The 24,244-nt window shown below is 34.5% G+C and overlaps 5 protein-coding genes and 1 long non-coding RNA gene across 7 annotated transcripts; 4 read left to right on the top strand and 2 right to left on the bottom strand.

Moving 5' to 3' along the window:
• The first annotated feature begins 622 nt into the window (after positions 1–622).
• Positions 623–3,955, top strand: LOC107622882 (BTB/POZ domain-containing protein POB1). The gene is made up of 6 exons (XM_016324946.3): positions 623–1,066; positions 1,557–1,682; positions 1,886–2,007; positions 2,096–2,159; positions 2,261–2,540; positions 2,797–3,955. The coding sequence occupies exons 1-6, from the start codon at positions 814–816 to the stop codon at positions 3,608–3,610; spliced, it is 1,659 nt and encodes a 552-aa protein (XP_016180432.1). The 5' UTR covers positions 623–813; the 3' UTR covers positions 3,611–3,955.
• Positions 3,956–6,780: 2,825 nt separating this feature from the next.
• Positions 6,781–10,310, top strand: LOC107622888 (BTB/POZ domain-containing protein POB1). The gene is made up of 6 exons (XM_021115155.2): positions 6,781–7,198; positions 7,563–7,688; positions 7,972–8,072; positions 8,471–8,534; positions 8,623–8,902; positions 9,162–10,310. Exons 1-6 carry the CDS (start codon positions 6,970–6,972, stop codon positions 9,973–9,975), a joined length of 1,614 nt encoding a protein of 537 aa, XP_020970814.1. The 5' UTR covers positions 6,781–6,969; the 3' UTR covers positions 9,976–10,310.
• Positions 10,311–13,257: 2,947 nt separating this feature from the next.
• On the top strand, positions 13,258–14,190 carry LOC107622921 (eukaryotic translation initiation factor 1A). The gene has a single exon (XM_016325002.3). It carries the CDS (start codon positions 13,478–13,480, stop codon positions 13,913–13,915), a length of 438 nt encoding a protein of 145 aa, XP_016180488.1. The 5' UTR covers positions 13,258–13,477; the 3' UTR covers positions 13,916–14,190.
• Positions 14,191–15,718: 1,528 nt separating this feature from the next.
• On the bottom strand, positions 15,719–18,102 carry LOC107622905 (uncharacterized). The gene is made up of 3 exons (XM_016324981.3): positions 17,465–18,102; positions 16,475–16,684; positions 15,719–16,114 (listed from the first exon to the last, which is right to left on the bottom strand). Exons 1-2 carry the CDS (start codon positions 17,987–17,989, stop codon positions 16,481–16,483), a joined length of 729 nt encoding a protein of 242 aa, XP_016180467.1. The 5' UTR covers positions 17,990–18,102; the 3' UTR covers positions 15,719–16,114; positions 16,475–16,480.
• Positions 18,103–21,418: 3,316 nt separating this feature from the next.
• On the bottom strand, positions 21,419–23,124 carry LOC148572839 (uncharacterized). The gene is made up of 2 exons (XR_015905094.1): positions 22,987–23,124; positions 21,419–22,859 (listed from the first exon to the last, which is right to left on the bottom strand). It is a non-coding gene; the product is annotated as an uncharacterized LOC148572839 (long non-coding RNA).
• On the top strand, positions 22,807–24,193 carry LOC110268627 (toll/interleukin-1 receptor-like protein). 2 transcript variants are annotated; one of them, XM_088504605.1, is made up of 2 exons: positions 22,807–23,318; positions 23,741–24,193. In XM_088504605.1, the coding sequence occupies exons 1-2, from the start codon at positions 22,807–22,809 to the stop codon at positions 23,763–23,765; spliced, it is 537 nt and encodes a 178-aa protein (XP_088360731.1). In that variant the 3' UTR covers positions 23,766–24,193. The 2 variants fall into 2 exon arrangements, with proteins under 2 accessions (XP_088360731.1, XP_020970815.2); XM_021115156.2 differs by having other exon boundaries at positions 23,766–24,188.
• The last annotated feature ends 51 nt before the right edge of the window (positions 24,194–24,244 follow it).

Below are 24,244 nucleotides of genomic sequence, written 5' to 3'. Positions count from 1 at the left end.
TTTTATTATAGATATAGTACTTGTTTGGGCGTCATTATTTTGATAAAAAATATCTTTTTTAATGCAAAAAGATTTTTTTTTAATTTTTTAGTGTATTTGGCAAATTTTTAGTAGTAAAAGTAAAAGCACTAAAAAAAATCTTTTTTGAGAAGCTTTTATATTTTTTTTAAAAAATCTTTTTTTTTTAAAAAAAAAGATATTTTTCATCTAATAAATAAATAAAAAGTACTTTTATATCGTTATATCCAAACATAATTGATAGATAAAAAGATCTTTTTGTATGAGATACCCAAACATAAAATTATTTTTACTTTTCTATAAGATCTTTTAAAAAAAGATAACTAAAAAAAAGATCTTTTCTTAGAAATTCACCCAAACAAATTCTTAGTTAAGATGTATTTAAAAAGTATATAATAAATAAATAATTAAAAAATATTTTATAAAAAAAATAAAATTTAAGTTTTTTAAAAATTTTTATTATGTATTTATTAAATTAAAAAAATTTAAAATCTATTACTCTCTCGGTTCCAATTTAAATTAATAAATTACCATCGAATTTATTATTATTTATTTTCAGCTACTAGATATAAATATTTTTTTTTGCAGGTACTAAATTGTAAATAACCATAACTGCCAGCTTATTATCATTTTCTGCCTCGTCATACTTCCTCTCTCTTTAACCTCTTTCAAACCAAACCCTTAACAAACAAACTAAACTTTAAACTAAAAAAAAGAAAAGAGAAAAACAAACTGTTTCTTCATCTTCTTCTTTATTTTGTTCTTCGTCGTTGTTTCTAGTTCCTCTTAGCGTAAATGAAGGATTCGAATTCGGATCTATTCGACCCGGTTATGGTTATGGAGTCAGAGTGGTCTCGCGGCGGCGACGCCGCATCGGAAGCTGATTTTGGGTTCGCCTTCAACGACAGCAACTTCTCCGACCGGATCCTCCGAATTGAGATCATGGACGATCCAGTGGACGCCCGAACAGATTCCGATGCCTGCGCCACCATCGCTGACTGGGCACGCCACCGTAAGCGCCGCCGCGAAGATATCAAAAAGGAGAATGGTATAATAATAAAACCCTAACCCTAGAAAACTATGTATTTCTGCAAAATTATTCTTCGGTTTTGAAAAATTAGATGAGTTTTTGTGCTTTCTGTTGCTGTTAGGTTTCTAGGGTTAGTTTAGTTGTGACATGATTAGCCTAATTTTGGAGAGATTAAGGGGGATGAAAAATTCAAATTGAATTCCGTTGCTGTGTGAATTGTTCAACTTTTCTTCGTTCTTCTTATAATGGAAAATGCTACTACTAATAGAAGATGAGTTATGGCTTCAGTATAAGTGCTAGGTGCTTTTGTGTTTCATGTTTTGGGCAAGTGTTTTCAATATGTAGGAACAAAAGAAGCGGTATAAGGTATGGTTTTGCTGTTTTGGGTAGTTGTTTGTGAGATAGAACGCAGAAGCTAGAAAGTTTTGTTTTTGTTTTTGTTTTTTTCTTGGTTCCGCTTACGGGTTTGTTGATGTTTGTGCATATGACTTTCTTTTTCTGGCTGCAGCGGTGGATCTTGCTTTATTGCCAGAGGAACAAGTTTTGAACGGGAATCAACCTGATATGGATGATTTTGCGGCATGTGAAAATCAAGACGAAGAGGCTGTTGCAATGGTTGAGGAATCCCCTTCAGGTATACATATATGGAGTCTTTTATATTTAGGATTCTGATAGTGTTTTTTCTGGTTTTCTCTATTTTCTCTTTGTAATGCTCAAATATGGACTATAATATTTATGGAAATGGATTTGGATCCTGTAAAGTGAATAGAGTATACATCTTTTTCTCAAGTGTGAACTTGTTTGTTCACTTGTTAATTCTGGTTAATGCTAATGTAGGTGATGAAGCTGGGACCAGTGTTGATTCAAACTGGAGCATGGATTGCACTTCAGTTGTGAGAGTTAAAACACTGCATATCAGTTCTCCTATTTTGGCTGCTAAAAGCCCCTTCTTCTATAAGGTAGATGTCTCTCTACTTTGGTTTTTCTTTTTCCTGTTTTTTGGAAGTTATGTTTGCTTAGGCAAGTTTATTTGCTTTTTCTTTTCAGCTTTTCTCAAATGGGATGAAGGAATCAGAGGAGAGGCATGTTACCTTAAGAATTAACGCATCTGGTATTAACATATGTAGAAATTCCATAGAATCTTTTCAGTCATTTCTGTGACCCCTCAAATAGTTTGTTTTACATATGCTTTATTTCTTTTGCCTTTTACAGAAGAAGCAGCTCTCATCCAGTTACTGAATTTTATGTACAGTAGCACTTTGACCAATACTTCAGCACCCGATGTGCTGGATGTGTTGATGGCTGCTGATAAATTTCAAGTTGCGTCATGCATGAGATATTGTAGCAGGTTATTGCGGAATATGCCCATGACACCTGACTCTGCATTGCTCTACCTAGAGCTTCCATCTAGTGTCTTAATGGCTGATGCAGTCCAACCATTGACTGATGCAGCAAAGCAGTTTCTTGCTGGTCGATACAAGGATATAAGCAAGTAAGTGTTTAGTTCTTTGATTAGTTTCAATCACTTTATATTGGACACAAACATTATAAGCTCTGTAGTGACTATTGTTTTCCTTTATAATAAGTGGGGCCCACCTTTCTGTTTACCAGTGAAATTACAACATAAATTTCTGATTGTCAATTCTTTTGGAAAACATTAGTTTCTTTCCATGCCATTCTAGATTGTTTTCATTCTCAACGTTGGCATTTCCATTCGAATACTAAGTCATGTCACGTTATGTGTCCAGATATCAAGAAGAGGTTATGGCCTTGCCATTGGCTGGAATAGAAGCTATATTGTCTAGTGATGATCTCCAAGTTGCATCTGAAGATGCTGTATATGATTTTGTGTTGAAGTGGGCTCGAAATCAGTACAGCAAACTGGAAGAAAGGCGGGAGGTTCTGGGTGCACGGTTGGCACGTTTGATTCGCTTCCCTTACATGACCTGCCGAAAACTAAAGAAGGTCTTAACCTGTAATGACTTTGATCATGAGGTTGCATCCAAGCTTGTAGTTGAGGCACTATTTTTCAAGGCCGAGGCTCCACACCGGCAACGATCGCTGGCAGCAGAAGAGTCTGCCTCGTTGAACCGCCGTTTTGTTGAGCGGGCATACAAATATCGCCCAGTTAAGGTGGTAGAATTTGAACTTCCCCGTCAGCAGTGTATTGTGTACTTGGATTTGAAGCGGGAGGAATGTGCCAATTTGTTCCCATCCGGCCGGGTTTATTCTCAAGCGTTCCATTTGGGGGGACAAGGGTTTTTCTTGTCAGCACATTGCAACATGGATCAGCAGAGTTCTTTCCATTGCTTTGGGCTGTTCTTGGGAATGCAGGAAAAGGGTTCTGTTAGCTTCACTGTCGACTATGAATTTGCAGCGAGGTCTAGGCCCACAGAGGAATTTGTTAGCAAGTACAAAGGCAACTACACATTCACAGGAGGAAAGGCCGTCGGGTATAGAAACTTGTTTGCCATTCCGTGGACATCGTTCATGGCCGAGGATTGCCTTTATTTCATCAATGGTGTCCTACATCTTAGAGCGGAGCTCACTATCAGACATTGAGTCCTTCCTTTTATTTAATAATCTTTTGTTTCAATGGGTAGCTCTGACCTGTCTATGCTCTTCAGCCATCAGTATCTCATTTTCTGTAACTAGCTATAGTACTTTGTATCTCAATATGAAGGAATGTTCAATTGATGGCTAATGCTGTGTGAGATCAAAGGGTCAATTAGGACTTACTGATACATTATTTAGATAATGTTTAGACAATCCAGGTTTCCAAATGATCCTGGAATCTCAAAATCCAAATCTTTGATCTGATTTCACACTAAGATGTTGTCATTGAGCTTAATTCTTAATTTGGCAGGTAATGTGTTTTCTTCATAAAATGAGGTTAATTGTTCTGCACTTGCATCTAATTATGTGTTATATTATTATTAAGAGAGAAAATGTTAGTATTCTGTAAGAGGCAAGGTTGTGGAAGAATTAAGAAAGCAAACTATGATTCTATGCTATGCCATTCTCATTGCTGGATGGGGGAATCTTATTCTGATTATTAATAGAATAAAGGATAGGAAAACATAATTCTGAGGTGAAGGCTGTGGAATCTAATTCTTCACGAATGCATGTTGATATATGATCAGCAATAATGTTATTTCAACATATTTTGTGCTTTCTATGGATATCTAAAAGTGTTTGTATTATGTTCACTGATAATTAGATGGAGACTCTTAAATATTCATCTTTAGAGATAATTGGTTGCTACCTTCCCACTTCCATGGACTCATGGTGATGGAATGATTGGAATCATGGCATTGTTAACACATGTTTGGGATAAACAACCTTAAAAAAAGAAAAAAGAGACATTGTGACCTTTTCTCTCTTCAATTCCAAGGTTATATTTGTTTGGAGAGAAGTAGAGGGAAAATAGAAGGGAGAAAAGAAAAATTATAAAACTTCTTTCATAAATTACACATAAAATTTTATAACTTTTCTTCTCTCTTTCTCTGTTTTGTTTTACTCCAACCAAACATAACTTAGGTAATGGCTTTTTATAAAAAAAATTTAAATTTTGGTTAATATTGCATTTAGATGACTGTTTAAATAATGTGTTAGAAAATTAGTTATTTTTGTTGATTTGCTAATTCATAATTATTATTTATATAGAATTATTTTATACTAACAGTTTATATTTTTTTTTAAAAAAATCTAATTTTTTAAATATTTTAGGTGATTAAGTCAATTAATAATTACAACGAATACTAATGTTTTGTATTAGAATATATTAGAATCAATTAGCATTGATTAGAATTATTTAGCATATCTAAATATTTATTATAGGATATTACTTAGAATTATTTAGCATATCTAAATATTTATTATAGGATATTACGTCTTTATTATTTGATTATCTCGGTTTTCTTAACACTTATAAAAATACTCTTCTATATGGTATCATTCCATACAACTTGAATGGACACAAATCCTTTTTGTGCTGCTCTCTCTTACCTTTCTAACACTTTGCGAGGTGAGTAAGTAGTACAATATATTTGAAGAGTAAGGCTACACATCCAAGTTCTTTTATGAACCAAGTTCAACCAAGTTAAAAAATAAAACATGGAATAATACTAGCTATAGCTGATTTTTGTTATGTTAGACTAATTTGGTTGAATTTGGTTAACAAAAAGATTTGAATGTGTAGTATTATTGATATCTTAAATTCTAAAAATTAAATTCTGAACTCTCCTAAAATTTAAATCTTAAAAATAAAATTTTAAACTGTAAATTTTGAACTATAAATTTAAAGTTTTTAATTAGCAAAAAGTATAATATTGTTATTTAATAAATAAGTATTTTTTTTTTTACATATAAGCAAGGAGTATATACCTATTTTGGTCCTCAAAAAATTTCAATCTGGACACTTTAGTCCCCAACTAAAATTAATTACTCGATTGGTCCCTAACAATTAATTTCTTCGGTCACTTAGGTCATTTACACCGTTAACTCTAACGGGGGACAAAATAGTCCCTGACAACTCTAACAGAGGACAAAATGGTCCCTGACAACTCTAACAAGGGACAAAATGATCACTGACCCCTTTATTCGAAAACGACACTATTTTTCCCTAATTTTTATCATATCTCGCATAACTCTAACATTCATACTCTCCTTCTTCACCTTCACAGTCTTCTTTTTCATCTTTTCCTTCCTCCTTTTTAGCTCCAAGATTAAGCCATGGTGTAATTGTCACACGTGTCGCACCTACCTCAATATGTTATGGACCACACACTTCCTAAATCTTTGTAACCGGTACATCCACCTCCTCTGCACTACACCCACCAAAAGCATCTACTTCCACGTCTTCGATAACATCACCTCCAACCCCGACACGTTCACGACATCCTCAAGACCAAGTTCCACAAATACTCAAAGGGCACGCCTTTCTCCACTCTCCGGCAAGCAATATAGATTGTTGGACATTAGGACATTATAAGAAGATTATCCTTCGACATCATATGCAAATTCTCATTTGAATTAGACACCGATTGTTTCATTCCTTCTTTTTCAGAGTTCAAGTTGGCAAACAGCTTCGACCTCGCATCCAAGCTATCAGTACAACGAGCAACGTCGCCGTTGCTGCTCGTATGGAAACTATTGCTGCTCATATGGAAACTGAAGCGATTACTGAACATTGGTTCGGAGAAGAAGCTGAAGGAAGCGCTCGGAGTGGTGGACAATGTGGTCATGGAGATGATAGGGTAGAGGAGGAGGGAAATGACAACGACGACGACAGGTCTTAACAAATCAGACTTGCTGTCTAGATTCATGCAATCTATCGAAGACGATAACTAGTTGAGAGACATATGCATTAATTTTCTGAGTATGAATTGGTTAAGAACAAGTTGATGATTTTTTTTCTTGTGAACATTAAATTTATAGAGCGTGCATTGTGTAGTTTAAAGTTACAGTGTTAGACTGCTAGTGTTATACGAGATATGATGGAAATTGAGAAAGAACAGTGTCGTTTCCGAACAGAAGAGATCTGAGACCATTTTGTCCCCTTACCTCCGTTAGAATTAACGAAGTAAAGGATCTAAGTGACTGACGAAATCAATTGTTAAGGACCAATCGAGTAATTAATTTTAGTTGGAAACTAAAGTGTCCAGTTTAAAATTCTTTGAGGACGAAAATGAGTATATACTCTATAAGCAAGTAAGAAACGTTTTAAGAATGAGTCAATAATAATTACGCATAAATACTAAATAAGCAGTTACTGTAAGTTGCCAATTTCTTCGGTTACACTTTCTCTCTGATACACCTTCTTCTTCACCTTATTAATGCATTTGTAGGGTTTACTCTTTCTCTTCTTCTTAATTCGGTGGATTGTTAGCGTTTCGAATTCTGATCTATTCGAACCCGTTATGGCCTCTGAAGCCGATTTTGGCTTCGCCTTCAACGACATTAACTTCTCCGACCGTATCCTCCGCATTGAGATCACCGACGACGAGCCTGTCGACGACCGTATCCGCCGCATCAAGATCACAGACGACGGACCTGTCGACGCCCCACCGGACTCCGATGCATGCGCCACCATCGCTGACTGGGTTCGCCACCGCAAGCGCCGCCGCTACGACATCAAGAAGGAAAACGGTATGGGAAAAACCCTAAACTAAAACCACAATCACTTCTGCAATCCTTTTTTTGGTCGATGATGAAAATTAACTGAATTTTTATGCTTTTGTGCCTGCTTGTTACGCGTTTTAGGTGTATAGGGTGAAATGCGTAACTTGTTTTTTCGGAAAAATTAAGAAGCGGAAAATTCGTAATTTTTTTTTTCTCTTGGAAAATATTTCTTAGGTAGAAAATTTATTAAAATCTTCATTATATGAAAAATAAAATAGAACAAAGGTTAATCATTCATGACTTCGAATTTGCTACATGCATGCCAACTGTTTGTAGAAAATTTGAGGCACAATGTTTTGAGAATAAAGTATTGTGCTTTCTGTCGTGGCAGATGTGGATCATGCTATGTTGCCAGAAGAACAAGTTTTGAACAAGTATCAACCTGATGCAGATGATTTTGTGGAATGTGAAAACGAAGACGATGATCTTGTTGTGGTGGTTGAAGAATCCCCTTCAGGTATTTCTATTGCATTGAAAAAAAGAGGTTTGGGGGGTCGATTATTGAGTCTTCCGCCTTTCTCCATTTTCTTGATGGAAAGCTCGAATGTGGAACATTAATCAATATAAATGTATTGTTTGATATAAAAAAGAGTATAACTGGAACTAGAAATTAGTCTTTTACAAAGAGTATAACTGTCACCTATTGACTAGATAATAGATATGTTCTGCTTAATAATGAAGTTGTTGGTTCTGCACTGATTTACAATTTTTTTTTTTAATTATGGTTTTTGCTAATGTAGGTGATGAAGCCGTTGATGCAGATTGGAATTTTGTTCGCTCTGTGAAAACATTACATATCAGTTCCCCTATCTTGGCTGCTAAAAGTCCCTATTTCTACGAGGTAGATTTTCTTTTGTCCTGATTAAGGTTTGGTTCGGTAAAGCTTTTACTTTTTTAGAGTAGCTTATGACAACTTTTTAAAAGCTACGGCATAATAGGGATGTCAATGGGGCGGGGCGGGGCGGGGGATGCCTCCCTGCTCCCCGTCCCCGCCCCGTTCCCCGCATTCTCCGCGGGGCCCCATTACCCATCTCTCTATGTTTAACCTTCATATGAAAATTATAATAAAAAATATAAAAAAAATCAAAAAATAAACTACAAAATATTGTTACAAACACACAAACATATCTTATCCAAGATTATAAGCACAAGCACCTCTTGGAAAAGTTTTACCAAACCAAGCCTAATTTTGCTAAAAATATTTTCAATTGCTTAGAGCTGTTTGTTTACGTGTTGCAGCTTTTTTCAAATGAGACGAAGCAGTCAGAACAAAGACATGTCACCCTGAAAATTAATGCCTCTGGTATAAAACATAAAAGCTTTATAGTACATTGAGCGTTCCCCCAAATAATTTTTTCTTACAAATGCCATGTTTCTTTCGCTTGTTACAGAAGAAGGTGCTCTTATGCAGTTATTGAATTTTATGTATAGTAGTACATTGACCAATACTTCAGCGCCAGCTGTGCTGGATGTGTTGATGGTTGCTGATAAATTTAAAGTTGCATCATGCATGAGACACTGTAGCTCGTTGTTGCGGAATATGCCCATGACAACCGACTCTGCATTGCTATATATAGATCTTCCTTCTAGTGTCGAAATGGCTGAAACAGTCCAACCATTGTGTGATGCAGCAAAGCTGTTTCTTGTTAATAAATTCAAGGATATAGCCAAGTAAGGGTTACCCTATTTTACAGAAGTTTGTGTTATCTTATATTCTGGGAACCGTGAATTGTTTTTTATTATTCTTTTTTTGTATCTGGGATTTACTATTTCCTCCTGTACATCCATTTTGTTTGCTGGTGAAATTTTCAGTTTCAATTTGTTCCGTCCATTCTTTTGTAGAACACTTGTTTCTTTTCATGCCATTCTGCATGCTTTTCTGTCTAATGTTGCTTTTCGCTTTGAATGCTAACTCATCTTATTTGTGCAGGTATCAAGAGGAGCTAATGACCTTGCCATTAGCTGGTATAGAAGCTGTAATTTCTAGTGATGATCTCCAGGTTGCATCTGAAGATGTTGTATATGACTTTATCTTGAAATGGGCTAGAAGTCACTACGGCAAACTGGAAGAAAGGCGACAAGTCCTGAGTAATCGGCTCTCACATTTTATCCGGTTCCCTCACATGAGCACCCGAAAACTTAAAAAAGTCTTAACGTGTAAGGACTTTGATTATGAGGTTGCATCCAATCTTGTACTTGAGGCCCTTTTTTACAAGGTTGAGGTTCCACACCGCCAACGGTCACTAGCAGCAGGAGATTCTTCCTCATTGTACCATCGTTTTGTTGAGCGGGCATTCAAGTATCGCCCAGTTAAGGTAGTAGAATTTGAATTTCCCCATAAGCAGTGTATTGTATACTTGGACTTGAAGCGGGAGGAATGTGCGAAGTTGTTCCCATCCGGCCGGGTGTATTCTCAGGCATTCCATTTAGGCGGACAAGGGTTTTTTCTGTCAGCACATTGCAACATGGATCAACAGAGTTCTTTCCATTGCTTTGGGCTGTTTCTTGGAATGCAGGAAAGGGGTTCAGTTGGCTTTACCGTCGAGTATGAATTTGCGGTGAGGTCTAAACCGATGGAGGATTTCGGAAGCAAATACAAAGGAAGCTATACATTCACAGGAGGAAAGGCTGTTGGCTATAGAAATTTGTTTGCCATTCCATGGACTTCGTTCATGGCTGAGGATTGTCGTTACTTCATTAATGGTGTCCTACACCTTAGAGCTGAGCTAACCATCAGAAACTGAAAACCTTCTTTGGTTTAGTCTTCTGTTGACTAGCTATAGTATATTCACCATTTTGTAAGTTTAATACATGCAGGCAATGGGAAATAGGTGGCTAGTGCTGCATGAGATCAAAGTATTAATTGGAACTTTTGATTAGTTACTTGAATGATGATTAGTGTATCTAACTATCTATGTTCAGAGTTAGAAACTAGTCATTCTTGCAAAGTTAGGACTATGACTATCTATGCCTTAGACTCGAGTTCATTTTTTCCTCTTGTTTTCTTTTTTCTTGACAAAATTTAATAGTGTGAATATTATATTATATATTATACTTGGCGACAAGGATATTGTGTAAATTAACCATGCTTTTTTTTATGCTATTCTTGAGTCCTACTCTAATAATAGTTCAAACTAAGGATTAAGGATCTCAAATTCGGAAGTCTGTGGTGAACGATGTAGAATCTGATTCTTTATGTGAAATGAAATGGAAGTTCCTAATGACCACAAAAAAATAAAAAAGGATAAAGAAAATGCGACTACGAACAAAATCCCAAATAATGCTTAAATAATTGTAGTGACACCAAGCCCATGGAACATGCGAGTGCTATTGTTGGAAAAATAAAATTCAATGAGGAATTTGATTCGTTCTTAGTGAACACGTCATGGGTATATTGTTAGAGATTTGTTTGGAAAAAATAAACACGAATGCTTTGATAAGGAGCTGCTAGTTTGTGATTGGAGAAGTCTTTTTTCAATTTATCGGGGTTACTTTGCAAATTTGACTACGCTATTTGAATACTTATTTTGGTTTTTAAAGAATTTTAAATCAAGATACTTTAGTCTCCTAATTAAATTAATTAATCGATTGGTTCTTAATAATTAACTCTGTCAGTCACTTAGGTCTTTTACTCTATCAACTGTAATGAGAGACAAAATAGTTTCTGATAACTCTAACGGAGGACAAAATCATTTCTATCCCTGCTGTTCGAAAACGACGTCGTTCTCCCCCAATTTTCATCGCATCTTGATTAACCCTAACATTCATACTCTCCTTCACCTTTACAATATTTTTCTCCGTCTTCTCCTTCTTCCTTCGACATCATATGCAAATTCTCATTTGAAATGGACTCCAAATGCTTCATTCCTTCTCTCCCGAAATCCAAGCTGGCAGACAACTTCGACCTCGCATCCAAGCTATAAGTACAGTGAGCAATGCCGTCGTTGCCGCTCATATAAAAACTAAAGCGATTATTGAACATTAATTTGGAGAAGAAGCTGAACGAAGCGATCGGAGTGGTGGATAATGTGGCCATAGAGATAATAGGGCAAAAGAGGAGGGAAATGGCAACGACAAAGATGACAGGTCTTAACGAATCGGACTTACTGTCTAGATTCATGAGATTCATCGAAGACGACAAATACTTGAGCGACATTGTCATTAGTTTTCTGAGTATGAATTGGTTGAGAACAAGTTAAGGATTTTTCTTCTTGAGAACATTGAAATTGCAGAGAGTACTTTGTGTAGCTTGAAGTTGCAGTGTTAGATTATTAGGGTTATGCGAGATATAATGGAAATTAGGGGGAGAACAATGTCATTTAGGATCAGAGGGGGTCATGGACCATTTTGTCCTCTGTTAGGATTAACGGAGCAAAGAATCTAAGTGGCTGACAGAATTAATTGTTAAAAACCAATCGAGTAATTAATTTTAGTTGGGGACTTAAGTGTCTGGTCCGAAATTCTTTAGGGACTAAAATGGATAAGTACTCTAAATTATTAAAGCAATTAATTTTTAAATGTATTAGAAATGATTAAGTACGATTTTGGTTCTTAGGGTTTAGGTAAAAAATTTTATTCGTCTCTAACCTTTTTTTGCATTTAAATTCGTCCCTGAGATTCAACTTAGTTTTAAAATCGTCCTTGATAATTATACCCGCAATGTCATCATCTCCATCACACCTTCAGAAGAGAGAGAAGCAAAGACTCAGAAGCAAAGAAGGAAGGCTCGTCGTCGTCTTTGCCGCACCTTGCCGTTGCCCTCATGGCGCCTCGCCACAACTCGCACCCTCCCCTCATTGCGACTCGCCCTCGCCTCACAACGACGCGCTTGGCCCTCGCCTTTGTCTTGTGTTTCTCGTCATTGTCGGGAAGGTAGTGGTGGTAGTCGTGTTAACATAATTCCCTAATTCCTTTCCCTCTCTTTTTCTTCATCACAAACTCTAATTTTTTGAACATAGATTGTTGTTGCTTTTCTTGGTTCTTTGATTTTTGTGAGAAATTGGAGAAAAAAAAATATGTTTGTTGTTCTTGTTAAAGTCTAATTTTCTTGTTTTTTGTTAATGATAATTGTTTTGGTACTGAATTGTTATTTTGGTTTTGATTTATTTGAGGCTGTTGTTGAAGATTGGATTTTTTTAGTTGGATTCATAAATAAATGGTGATGGGATGGTATAGGATGGGGTGGTGTAGAGTGGATAGAATGGTAAGAAGAGAGAGGAGTATTTTGATATGATTTTAAAACTAGGTTAAGCTGGAGGAATGATTTTATATGCAAAAAATAAAAAAGGTTAGAGACAAAAAAATTTCGATCTAAACTATAAAGACCAACATCATACTTAACATATTAAAAATTAGAATATACTTTTTCTTTTCCCTAAAATTAAAAATAAAATTTAAATTTGTAACTTTTAGGTGAATATGAAAAGACTATATCATTTGAAATATAATTCATTGACAAAACTAGAACGTGTTTATTGTAAAAGTAATTATGAGAAGCATCAATTTTAGGTGATAATATAAAAGAGCTTATAAAAATATATTCTATCCAAAATACAGCTAAATTACGATTAAGAAGTTTGTAAGATAATAAAATACTACTGTATTGTTCAAAAAAAAAAATATATATATATATATATATATACCATGAGAGAACTTTGTCCAAATTTCCTATTATTAACATCTATAATTTATCTTTTATTCATAAAATTTACATAAATAATTTTTTATAAAGACTAAAGTTCCTTGCATCTTACGAAAATTTTATTCATTAGGCCCAACATAAGTTAGATCCAGACGCAAACCAGGGGCAAAAACGTCTTTCCATCCACAAAATACATGCCCAATTTCATCCACTTATATGGTATATTTATATAAATTTATAACAAATAAAATAAAATAGTATCATCCATATAACTTTATAAGAGTGAAAATATTTAATTATTTATTTATTTATTTATTTATTTATTATTATTATTATTATTATTATTATTATTATTATTATTATTATTATTATTATTCCTTACGCAAACTCACGGAAAAGAGAACAAAAGCGAGAACAATCGCGTCAACCCCAAACACAATCCCCAAATTCCGCAATCGTAAAAATTTAGGGTTTCAGAGAGAGAGAAAGTGAGAAACACAAACGCACACACAGAAAGAGCGAGCGAGCGAGCGAGAAACCGAGAGAGAATCCCCTCAATTTTCTAGAGAGAGAAAGCTCGAGAACCTCGAGCATCCACAACAAGCATGCCGAAGAACAAGGGAAAGGGAGGAAAGAACCGCAAGAGAGGAAAGAACGAAGCCGATGACGAGAAGCGCGAGCTCGTTTTCAAAGAAGACGGTCAGGAATACGCTCAGGTTCTCCGCATGCTCGGTAACGGTCGCTGCGAAGCCATGTGCATCGACGGAACCAAGCGTCTTTGCCATATCCGCGGTAAGATGCACAAGAAGGTTTGGATCGCCGCCGGTGACATCATCCTCGTTGGTCTCAGGGATTATCAGGACGATAAGGCTGACGTCATCTTGAAGTACATGCCCGACGAGGCTCGGTTGCTGAAGGCGTACGGTGAGCTTCCCGATGGTGTTAGGCTTAACGAAGGAATCGGTGGTGGCCTTGATGAGGAGGACGATGGTACTGGTAATGATTACATCGAGTTTGAGGATGAGGATATTGATAAGATTTGAGGGGATGGAAACAAAGGTTTGGTTTTTAGGGTTTCGGGAAATTGAAATTGAAATTGGGGATACCCTAATAGCTCAAATTGGGAACGAGAAGAAGACGACAATAGAATTACTATTGTGTTACTTTTATTAATATTACTATTATTATTATTACTGCTGCTTCTGTTACTTTTTTAATTTTCATGTAATGCTTGGAGCTTTTTATTAGTTGTGTACTGTGAGATATGGATATGGATTTGGTGGAATTTGAATGAAATAATAGCTGAGTTATGTTGTTATCTTTTTTATGTTTGGATTTTGTGTTATGGTATGTTTTGGAGCTTTGTTGATGCTATTGTTTGTGATGTTTGTTGTATGGTTGAGATTGTATTTCAATTTTAGTTGATTAATTGATTGACATAGATATAGATGATGTATTGATGTGTGTTTGGATAGTTTGGGAGGAAGAGAAGGGAAACTATCAATCTACCTCTCTGCCATAAGACCCTTATTAGCATAGTCATAGGTTTGGTTCTAGTTTTGTGGTCACTGGTGATTGATTATCTCATCTTGTATCATTAGAAAGAATGTTGGTGTGGTTTGATGCCTGATTCTAGTGCTGTTGAAAGGTTACTATTCAGTTCTGGGCAATTAATTCACTTCATGAATTAGATCATGTACATCTAAGGTTTGTGGTTTGAGCCTTTTTGATCATCAAATTTCGGTTCTTCAATCAAGGGTTTCACGTTGAGGCAAGTTGTTGCTCTGTAGGTATTAGTGTGAAGTAATTCTAATGAGCCTTGTTTATTTATTTTTAATATAAATAGATGTTGGTTAATTTCCTCCATGAGAAGGAAAGAACTTCTCAATCATAAGCATATTTATCATCAATTAATTGAAGCAAACGTTTTCTTTATCTTTGTTTTTTATAATGTATTGGTAAAAAATAAAAAAAGTCTATTTAAGTTTCTTCCTGTAAAGGAGATGAACAACCAATAACTTTAGAGGTAAATGATACATTCTCTTCACAAAATCAATATATTTTATAACCTATTCGTCAAATATAAATATCCAGATGCGTTTTTAAGGTTAACAATTATTTAGAGACAAGTAATATTAAGTTTAGTGTGTGTATTTTACCCCTTTTTTTTCGTTCAAGTAAAAAAAAAAAGGTGATATTAACTTTAAATTGCCTACTTCACAACCAAAAATTGAACCTCTACCTTTTGAGCAATGTCTTTACTCTTTATTATAGATTGAGCATCCCCACGAATAAGAAACAGAATAAAATACAAACCCTACAACATGCAAAAAATGGGGATAAACTGAATGTCTGGAAATTCAGTTCAGTGAATGCTGCCCCAGCATAATATTATGATGAACAGGCATAAATACAAAATAGAAATTCTTAAAATGTTTTGTCATGTAGCAGAACACTCAGTACATCCAATGCCCCTTTTGGCATTGACTAATATCAAGTTTGCTCTTTTATTTTGCATCAACTTGGTGACCTCTTTCAAACAATGATTCAAAGAGGTGTATCTAGATGCTCTACAGCTTTATCCACCTTAGAACAAGGTTTTCAAGATTTAGCACAACAATGGTTTACATGACCTTTTCTAAAGGAGATGTATATGTTTTTTAACCATATTTATTACTTCCTTTTCTACTCAAAAAACAGTAGAGCAAAATCAATATGCGGTTCGTTTGGGACGTTTCACAAAATCCTGAAAACACTGAAAATAAAAATAGAAAATGAAAATACAAACCAAACGTATTCCAATATATTTCCTAGTGAAGCCATAAGACTATTGAGAATAATTGGTATTTAGAACAAACTGAAATAATAGAATTAAAGAAATGTGGCCTTCAAAAATCAGTGTAATTTATGATGCTAAGACATATGTACCAGACGGACAAAAATTTGGTGTATGTTGAGGCCTAGAATGCAAGTACTAAAGTTGATTAAGCACTTGACAATTATACAAATAATCACCCAACCATAAAATTACAGCATTAAACCAGATATATGATGATTAGTCATGCACATCATTACTAGCTATTTGTCAACAATTATTCCTCTCTCAACTAAGATTCTGAAGCAAGATCTTAATCCCTCACTAAGCTCCACAATATCAGATTGCAACAATGTAAATCAAGTCCGAGGTCCATAGCTAGATGCCCAAGTTAAAAGAAATGTGCTTCTGCCACTTGAAAATGAACCTGTTTCACATTTGCCAATATTAACATTATTATTTTTGGGTCAATCCTTTTAAGATAAATAACTAGTCATTAAGGCTACAAAAATGAGGGACATGAGCGGAAGAGAATAACACAACACAACCTACAAATAACAATACATTTGACCATGGCAAATAGCCGGTTTACACTCGTCACAGAATTGTTTAATGCAGCATACAATCGATAGGTTGTATACATCGAAACAACCGTTGTCTGGCAAAATAACAAAATAATAGCAATCTCAGTCTTCACAAATGTAGTAATTGGTAACCATCATGCGTGGTACTCACACAGCTTTGAAATTCAAATCACAATCTAGCCATCTACATGTACAATACTGACCTGTGATTATCTAATCTTCTCAGTGCCGCTGATCTTCTCGGCAGCTTCCCTGACCTTCTCCATGTAGCCCTCAATTGGAGGAGTCAAGGTTGCCATAAACCGGTTCACAGGAAAAGGTGTTAAGTCGGGCACCAAAGCAGCTTCCCTCAAACCCTCAGGCAAAGCCTCAATCGCCTCCTTCTTCAACCTCAAGAGTGTCGTTTCTTTAGCCTGTCATTATTAGAATAGCGAATTTGATGGAAATGAATATGATGATTTCTCACTAAGCTATACATTAACCAACTAATATTGTGATTAGTTGCAGATTTGAGTACCTCAATAGTGAATTCAAAATCACAAAATACATTTTTTCCCATTGGCAAACTTGTTTGATTCATCCTCAAATCAGACTATTGCTCTAGAATTGGTTTCAATATCATGAATAATAAGCAATGAACTGCTTTTGCAGATAGTTTAGCTCACCAAATTTTGTTAAAAACACCTTCTATACCAAAATACTAAACATAAATCACTTCACTTTAAACATATAAAGCAAAATCAATTATAGATGCATCAAAGTAATGAGTAATTAAATTTTCAGAAGCAGAATTAAACACATGCTAAGTAAATATAAGTAAATATAAGTAATCAAAGTCATCAGTAATCAAACTCGCAAATGCTGAACCAATCTAATTAACAAATTAACTAACATTTAACCAATCTAACTGAAAAATTAACTAATTTTTAACCAAACCAACTGATTTCTTCAACTGTGAAATACTACCAGTCTCTCCCTATGCTTCTAACTTTCTATTAATCTAACTGATCCTAAACTTTTCAGATACTAAACTACTAAACATAAATCACTCAATTTCAGCATTATCATTAACTAAAATCATTCTTAAATAAGTAATCGAATCAAACATACACTAACAAATTTCAAACAATATAAATGACAAATTAACTAACTTTTAACCGATCTAACTATATATTCTGATGATGTAAAATTACCTGTCTCTCCCTGTGCTTCCTCATCAAGACCCTGCTATACTCTTTCGCCAACTTCCTACCATCTTCCACAGTCAACTCATACTTCGGAATCTTCTCTTCATCAACCAAACCCAAAGTGATATAATCCAACCCCGGCGTCCCAATTATCGTGGGTTTCTCCGAAACCTTGTACTTGTCGTCCTTCCTCTTCATCAGCTGAATTTCTCGCTGCCTCTCTTTGCTCAGCAGCCCCATTTTCTCGCGCTCAATTTCTCGCGCGCGTTCCTTGGGCTTCAGGTACCGAACGGGGGTTGGAGCTTGTAGGCACTGATCGTAGAGCTTCTCACGCTCCTGTTGCTCTCGGGAACCGGGTCCGGGTTTTGATTCGGATCCGATTTTCTTGGTTGTGATTTTCGAACGCTTTAAGGCTTGTCCAGCTTTGATCTTCGCTTTTCCCTTTGCGGTTCCGCTAACGGGGAATCGCTGAATGAGGTTGTGGGTTGTGAGAGAGGAAGGGAAAGGTTTGAGCTTTGTGATTCGGAGCATGGTTGGAGAAATGCGTCGAAGTTGTTTTGAGGTTCGGTGATTCAAATTTTCGAGCTTTTTCTCGTTTGTTTTAGGGTTTATCAGAGAGGTCTGAAAAATGGAGGAGGAGCTAGGAGGTAGGAGAAGATGAGAGTGATGATAGCATTGGGCCTCAGGCCCATTAAAGGAATTATTGATCCAGCCCAATAAATGGATTTCAAGATGAAGTAACAGTCTTTTGACAGACCGAAAACAATGTAATATTTTTGGTACAGTAATTTTGAGATATAATCTTGCTTAAGACAAAAAAAAAAATAGTTTTAATTTTTTGTATTATTAATTTTTTTGGTTTAATTAAGAAAATGTTCCCCTAATATCAAAAAAAAAAATATTCCCTAAATAAGCACATGACAAATATTTGGTTCAGTTGATTTACTAAATAGCATTTTTTATTATTAAATTGTAGTCAAACCAGAAGAAAAAATATATATTTGTGCAGAAAACACATGTTCATGATTCAAGTAACAGATATTAATATTCTATATGGTGATTATCTTCTATGTCTACACTCAGGTTTAAAATTTGTCTGATGCCAAATAATAAATAAAATCCTTAATATTATGTGTATGAATCCAAAAATTAAACTAATTTTTTTATTAATAAAAAATATAATTTTAGTTAATTAATCAAATTGGTTTTACATAATAAAATCAATTATTAATCAGGTAGTAAAATTTAAAATTAGTTTTTAATCAGTTATTAAAACAAAATCGGTTTTAAAAAAATAACCGGTATTTACATCAAAGAATCAGTTTTTACATTAAAAAATAATTTTTTAAATACAAAAACTTATATTTTTACCTTTTTTTTTAATTGATTTTTTTAATTTAAAAATTAATTTTTTTTTCTTTCTAAATAATACAAATAACTTTGTAAATAATGAAATTCTTTTCATTGTAAATAATAATTACTTTTCTAAACTTTTGGTGGCAACACTTATCACATACACCAAAAACAAAAAAGGTATAAGGCACATTAAAATTAAATCCTTCATTTTCAATCGCACTTCAAAAGATTTCTTTAATGATGAAAATTTTCTCCTAAGCCAAAGAAACGATGCAAATTCCAACAACATCCCCAAATTATACAAAAAATTCACTATTGATATAATCTCATTGGAACTAAAAAATGACATTGCAATTGCTATAATTGTTGACACCAATATCCCCACCCAAGAAGTATTGAATTTCTTTGATCTATCACCAAATATTTTTGGCATGAATCCTAAATTTGTCCATACCAAGAAGTTGGTATGAATGCTACTAAGTTGTGCCTCAAACAAACCAACATAAACATAAGTAAGTCTAATCATATATAAAATAATAAGTTTAATATCTTTACCACCTAAGTGTTTAGAACATAACTAAAGAAAATATAAACAATCAAGACTTTCTAGTCATCCTCAAGCACAATTGAATTTGGACCCACTAAACAAGTGTTGTCCTCTAATAAAATCAAATCTGCAAAAAAAAAAAAGCTATAATTATAAATTTTAAAAAATTATAAAGACTAACGGAATAATTTAATTAATTTTATTCATCATTTGAATCTACATAATTAATTTCATTCAATTTACTTTGCTCGACTTTTTCAAATTCTTCAAAATTATCAGATGCAAAAGAAGAGAAAAAGTCTCCTTTAAGCCAATCTTCGGTACATACAAGGACTTCTATCATTTTATGAGTCAATGAGCTACGATATTGATCGATAATTCTTTCCCCCATACTAAAAGCAGACTCAGAAGCTACTGTTGAAACTAGTATAGCCAATATATCCCGTGCCATATTTGCTAGGGCGGAAAACCGATTCGAGTTAGCCTTCCACTATCCTAGAATATCCAAAGACTTATCATATGGCTCACAGTCTTCATTCAAATAACAATCAAGCTCAGATTTAAGATTGGATTTGTGGCCAGTTGATCGGTGATATATTCCCATATCATAAATGTCTTTGACTTTATCACTTGCACTCGGTTGGAAGAGGGTATCATCTTAATTTTCTTCATTTGCACCTTGATATAAATTATAAAGTGAATGAAGACAAGAAGACAACTTTGTCTTCAATTCACCGCCCACGTCTGCACCAAAAGAATTAACTAGGCACCACTCAACATAATCCAACTTATGGCAAGGATCTAGAACTACGGCAATCAACAACATGTTAATAATTTTTGCATTTCTCCGATACTTGTATTTTGCTTTCATCTTACTTGCCATAAGACTTATGCTCAAATCATCATCATCACGATATTGTTGAATTCTCGTTTCAAGAGCAAACACTTCCTTCATGTATAAGTTACTAGTGACATAAGAGGATTCAGAGATGCAAAGTGTAGCATCGTAAAATATTTCTAAAAATGGTAAGACGAACTTAGCATAATTCCAATCTTGAATTGAAAGTACTCCTCTTTCCTTGTTTAATTCTTCAATATTTTTTTGTCTTGCATCTCTAATAGCTCAAATGCCTTCTAATGCTTTAAGGCTACTACTAACATTAAGTATGTAGAGTTCCATCGCGTTTCAACATGTAGGCAAACAAGACTCTTATGTGAAATATTTTTTTGTGCAATACATACCTTGAACCTAGTTAATCTTGAATTTGAAGATCTAACATACTTCACAGCATCTCGAATTTTGGCAACTAAATCATCAATCTCCTTCAATCCATTCTTCACAATCAGGTTTAAAATATGCGCACAACACCGCATATGAAGATACTCTCCATTTAAAATTGAACTCTTTCAAAAAATCAGCCTTCTTTGTAAATGCATAACTCCTATATCGTTAGACGATGCATTATCAATGGTCAAACTCAAGATCTTGTTTAACTTCCAGTTATTCAAGCAAGTTTTAACATTTTGAGCCATAATTTCTCCCGTGTAGCCGGTGACTTAGAAAAATTTAGTATTTTCTTTTGCAACTTCCAGTCCATATCAATGAAATGAATAGTCAAACACATATACGTCATATTCTGACACGAACTCTAGTTATCAATTGTAAGACAAACTTTTTCCCCGTATTTGAAAAAGTATTTTTAAAGTTGAACCTTCTTTGTTTCCTAGAGCATCAAAATGTCACGTGCCAACGTAATACGTGAAAGAGTGTTGAATCCTGGTTACAAAGCCGCTGAATATTCTTTAAAATATTGACTTTCTACAAATCGAAAAAGAAGTTCCTCGCGAACAAACATTGATATCATTTTTTCTCGAGCATATTCTGCATCAAACCTACCCACTTGTGCTTTGACTATGTTCTTATAAATCCTACTTTCTCTTAACTACGCAAATCTAGAGAGTTCTTGAAGTTCAGGCTATGCAAATCTCAAATCAATTATGCAAACACTATAGTCTATAAGCATGTTGAAACTAGAATAATTACCCTCGGCTGTGTTTGGTAGCAAGAACATGAACAAAACTATAAAGATAGAGGCACAAAATGTGTTTGGAATTGGAGACAAATATACAAGATAATCAATCTCAACATACACATTTCCTGCATTTTACATTCTGCTAAAAAGTTGAGACAGATTTGATTGCGAAAGATTCAGTTGAAATAAAACTGTGTGTTGGAAGTGATAGCTTTGGTTTGCATGAAAGTATTGTGTACTGATTAAACTCTTATCTGTTTTTTTTATATGGCAGATTGAAGGCTCTGGCTAAGTATTATTTTCTGCTCAAATGTTGTGTCTTCAAGATTTTGAGAGTGCTTTGCTTCAAAGCAACTGATGAAAAGACCCTAATTTTCTTTTCCCTTTGAAATTAGCAGATAGTTTACAAGGAGATTTTATTAAACAGTATGCAACATTATAATATAACAATTCCATTCCTTTGGATGTTGAATTGAATATTGGGTATATTTTGGTAACCAAAGAAAACAGCTGAAGTAATATTTCATTGATTGTAGTGATTCATCTCATGAAAATTATTGCTAATTCAGATTTCAGTAAATTGTTTCAATTAGAATTAGAATGGATTGAAATCTAACAAAGAGGTACTAGTAATTATTTACTTAAGGGGGGATTTTTTATTAAGTCAGTACCTCCCATAGGAATATTTATTAATGTATTTTTAAAGAAAATTCCTCTAATACTCTTTTGAAATTAGAAGATAAATTATCTTCTCTCATGTTTTGTTATGCAATAGGTATGTTTTATATATTTTAACACTTGAAATAATCATATTTAACCAATCCCAACACATAAAAATAAGCTTTTGGAACACATATGAAATATACTTTAGCACTACACAAGTGTTTCTCAAGTTTTATAGTTCTATGAGAAAGAAAATGATGCGATAAGTTAATTATTTAGAATTTAATTCAGAGGTAATGCTCTATATTCAAATAAAACATATGAAAAAATATTTTATATGTTAAATACGTGTGTAATTAAACTTATTATGTGATAAGTGATAACATATAAGAATGGATTATTTACCTTTCAATTTTCAAAAAAAATATCGAAATAATTGTCATTTTCAAATATTGCATTTTCTTTGTTTACTTTAATGAAAAGTTGACATCACTTCTTTGAACAATGTTATTTCAAACAATCTGTTTAATGGAAGATGGAGCCTACCAACAAACACTTTCTGAGAAATTGTCCCTTGCCATTGGCGTTTTCTTCAGCCTTCTTTCAATTAGAATTTCTGCAACTGTATCTGAAGTTTCCCCGATCCAGTGATTCCAATTTCCACACACATTCCTACCAAGGCTCTTAAAAAGACCATATTCATACTCTTAACAATAGCATCAAAATCAAAGTCAACTCTTGAATCAGCAATGATCACTGATGTACCTTCTTCTTCTTCCTCTCCCTCTCCCTCCGTCAAGACCTGTAGATGGATCAACCATGTATTCATCAGTTTCAGGGGTGAAGACAGCAGAAAAGGCTTCACAGATCACCTTTATGCTGCACTGGAAAGAAGGGGTTGTATCAAAACTTTCAAGGATGATCATGACCTTGAGAGGGGGGAAATCATATCTGAAGGGCTCATCAAGGGAATTCAAGAGTCCATGTTTGCGCTTGTTGTGCTCTCACCAAACTATGCTTCCTCAAGATGGTGCTTGGATGAGCTGCAAAACATCGTTGAGTGCAGGGAAAAGTTCAACCAAGTGGTTTTTCCTATCTTCTATGGTGTAGAATCCTTTGATGTAAGGTATCAGAGAGGAACCTTTGAAGAAGCTTTCAGAAAACATGAAGAGAGGTTCAAAGAAGAGAAGGAGAAAGTCCAAAGATGGAGAGATGCATTGCAAAAAGTTGCAAGTTATTCCGGTTGGGACTCCAAAGATAAGTGAGCTCTCTTGTCATTCATTTTGAATATTTTTGGATATTGCTTGTTTCTTCAATTATTTGACCACGTTTTTTATTATTCATATCGGCCAATTATTGTTTTGATCTTATCGGTTTGTTACTGAGCTTTTAGATGGCCGAAGTTATGAGTTACGTATCAATAACCATCTGCATACATCATCCAGCATATTTAACATTTTTTTAAATTAACTAAGAAAAGGAAATAGAAAAAAAAAAGTAGAAAAGAAAAAAAAAATAGTGAATAATTTTTTTTGAACGGGTTAAAAATTTGAAGATGAGTTAGTTAATTAACCATGGATAACAAAATTTTAAACTTACTCTTGGTATAGTTTTTAACACTTGACACTCTGTATGCATACTATCAATGAGAATTTGGATTTTACACTGGCTTTCCTTATTTAGAAATTATGATTGCGGCTGTGAATAGATCTGCGAGAGGGGCCACACGTTGAAAACGCAGTAAATCCCCCGGCTGCGGGAGGGGCGCACGGTGGCACGTTGGGAGGCTGTGCGAATGACGCACAGTACGCGACGCGTACTTTGGCGAGGCGCAGTGCGGCAGCGATCAGTCCTTTGGGCGGCGGCTGATGTTGCTGGCGGAGCTTCTTTCACCGGTGAGAAGGGAAGAGACTGAAGGAGAAAAAAGTACCTGAAGAAGTCAGGTCACATGCGGAGAGGAGGTTATATACTGCCGCAGTTGCAAATCCTTATTTTTTAAATTTAAAATTCAAAATTATTAAAAATTAACTAACTTAATTATTATTTAAATTAATTTTTTTATTCCTATTGTACACATTGTACACTAATATCATTGTCTTTCCATACTTTTTCTTCTCCTAATTCCTCAAAAACATCCTAATTAATCAATACAAAACTAAGGATTTAATAAGAATAATGTTAGAGTGC

The sequence above is a fragment of the Arachis ipaensis genome, chromosome B2, assembly GCF_059453495.1.
Source record: "Arachis ipaensis isolate K30076 ecotype BB chromosome B2, ASM5945349v1, whole genome shotgun sequence".
In the NCBI taxonomy this organism is placed as follows: domain Eukaryota; kingdom Viridiplantae; phylum Streptophyta; class Magnoliopsida; order Fabales; family Fabaceae; genus Arachis; species Arachis ipaensis.
This window is presented reverse-complemented; position numbering and strand designations above follow the sequence as displayed.

What these genes read in the sequence shown, in the direction of transcription:
- LOC107622888 (XM_021115155.2), top strand. Translation starts at nt 6,970, where the DNA reads ATGGCCTCTGAAGCCGATTTTGGCTTCGCCTTCAACGACATTAACTTC. An exon ending in GGTTGAAGAATCCCCTTCAG is followed by an intron (nt 7,689 to 7,971) that starts GTATTTCTATTG and finishes TTGCTAATGTAG; the next exon opens with GTGATGAAGCCGTTGATGCA. An exon ending in AAAGTCCCTATTTCTACGAG is followed by an intron (nt 8,073 to 8,470) that starts GTAGATTTTCTT and finishes TACGTGTTGCAG; the next exon opens with CTTTTTTCAAATGAGACGAA.
- LOC107622921 (XM_016325002.3), top strand. Translation starts at nt 13,478, where the DNA reads ATGCCGAAGAACAAGGGAAAGGGAGGAAAGAACCGCAAGAGAGGAAAG.
- LOC107622905 (XM_016324981.3), bottom strand. Translation starts at nt 17,989, where the DNA reads ATGCTCCGAATCACAAAGCTCAAACCTTTCCCTTCCTCTCTCACAACC. An exon ending in GGAAGCACAGGGAGAGACAG is followed by an intron (nt 16,685 to 17,464) that starts GTAATTTTACAT and finishes TAATAATGACAG; the next exon opens with GCTAAAGAAACGACACTCTT.
- LOC107622882 (XM_016324946.3), top strand. Translation starts at nt 814, where the DNA reads ATGAAGGATTCGAATTCGGATCTATTCGACCCGGTTATGGTTATGGAG. An exon ending in AGATATCAAAAAGGAGAATG is followed by an intron (nt 1,067 to 1,556) that starts GTATAATAATAA and finishes TTCTGGCTGCAG; the next exon opens with CGGTGGATCTTGCTTTATTG. An exon ending in CGATACAAGGATATAAGCAA is followed by an intron (nt 2,541 to 2,796) that starts GTAAGTGTTTAG and finishes TTATGTGTCCAG; the next exon opens with ATATCAAGAAGAGGTTATGG.
- LOC110268627 (XM_088504605.1), top strand. Translation starts at nt 22,807, where the DNA reads ATGATCACTGATGTACCTTCTTCTTCTTCCTCTCCCTCTCCCTCCGTC. An exon ending in GGTTGGGACTCCAAAGATAA is followed by an intron (nt 23,319 to 23,740) that starts GTGAGCTCTCTT and finishes TTCCTTATTTAG; the next exon opens with AAATTATGATTGCGGCTGTG.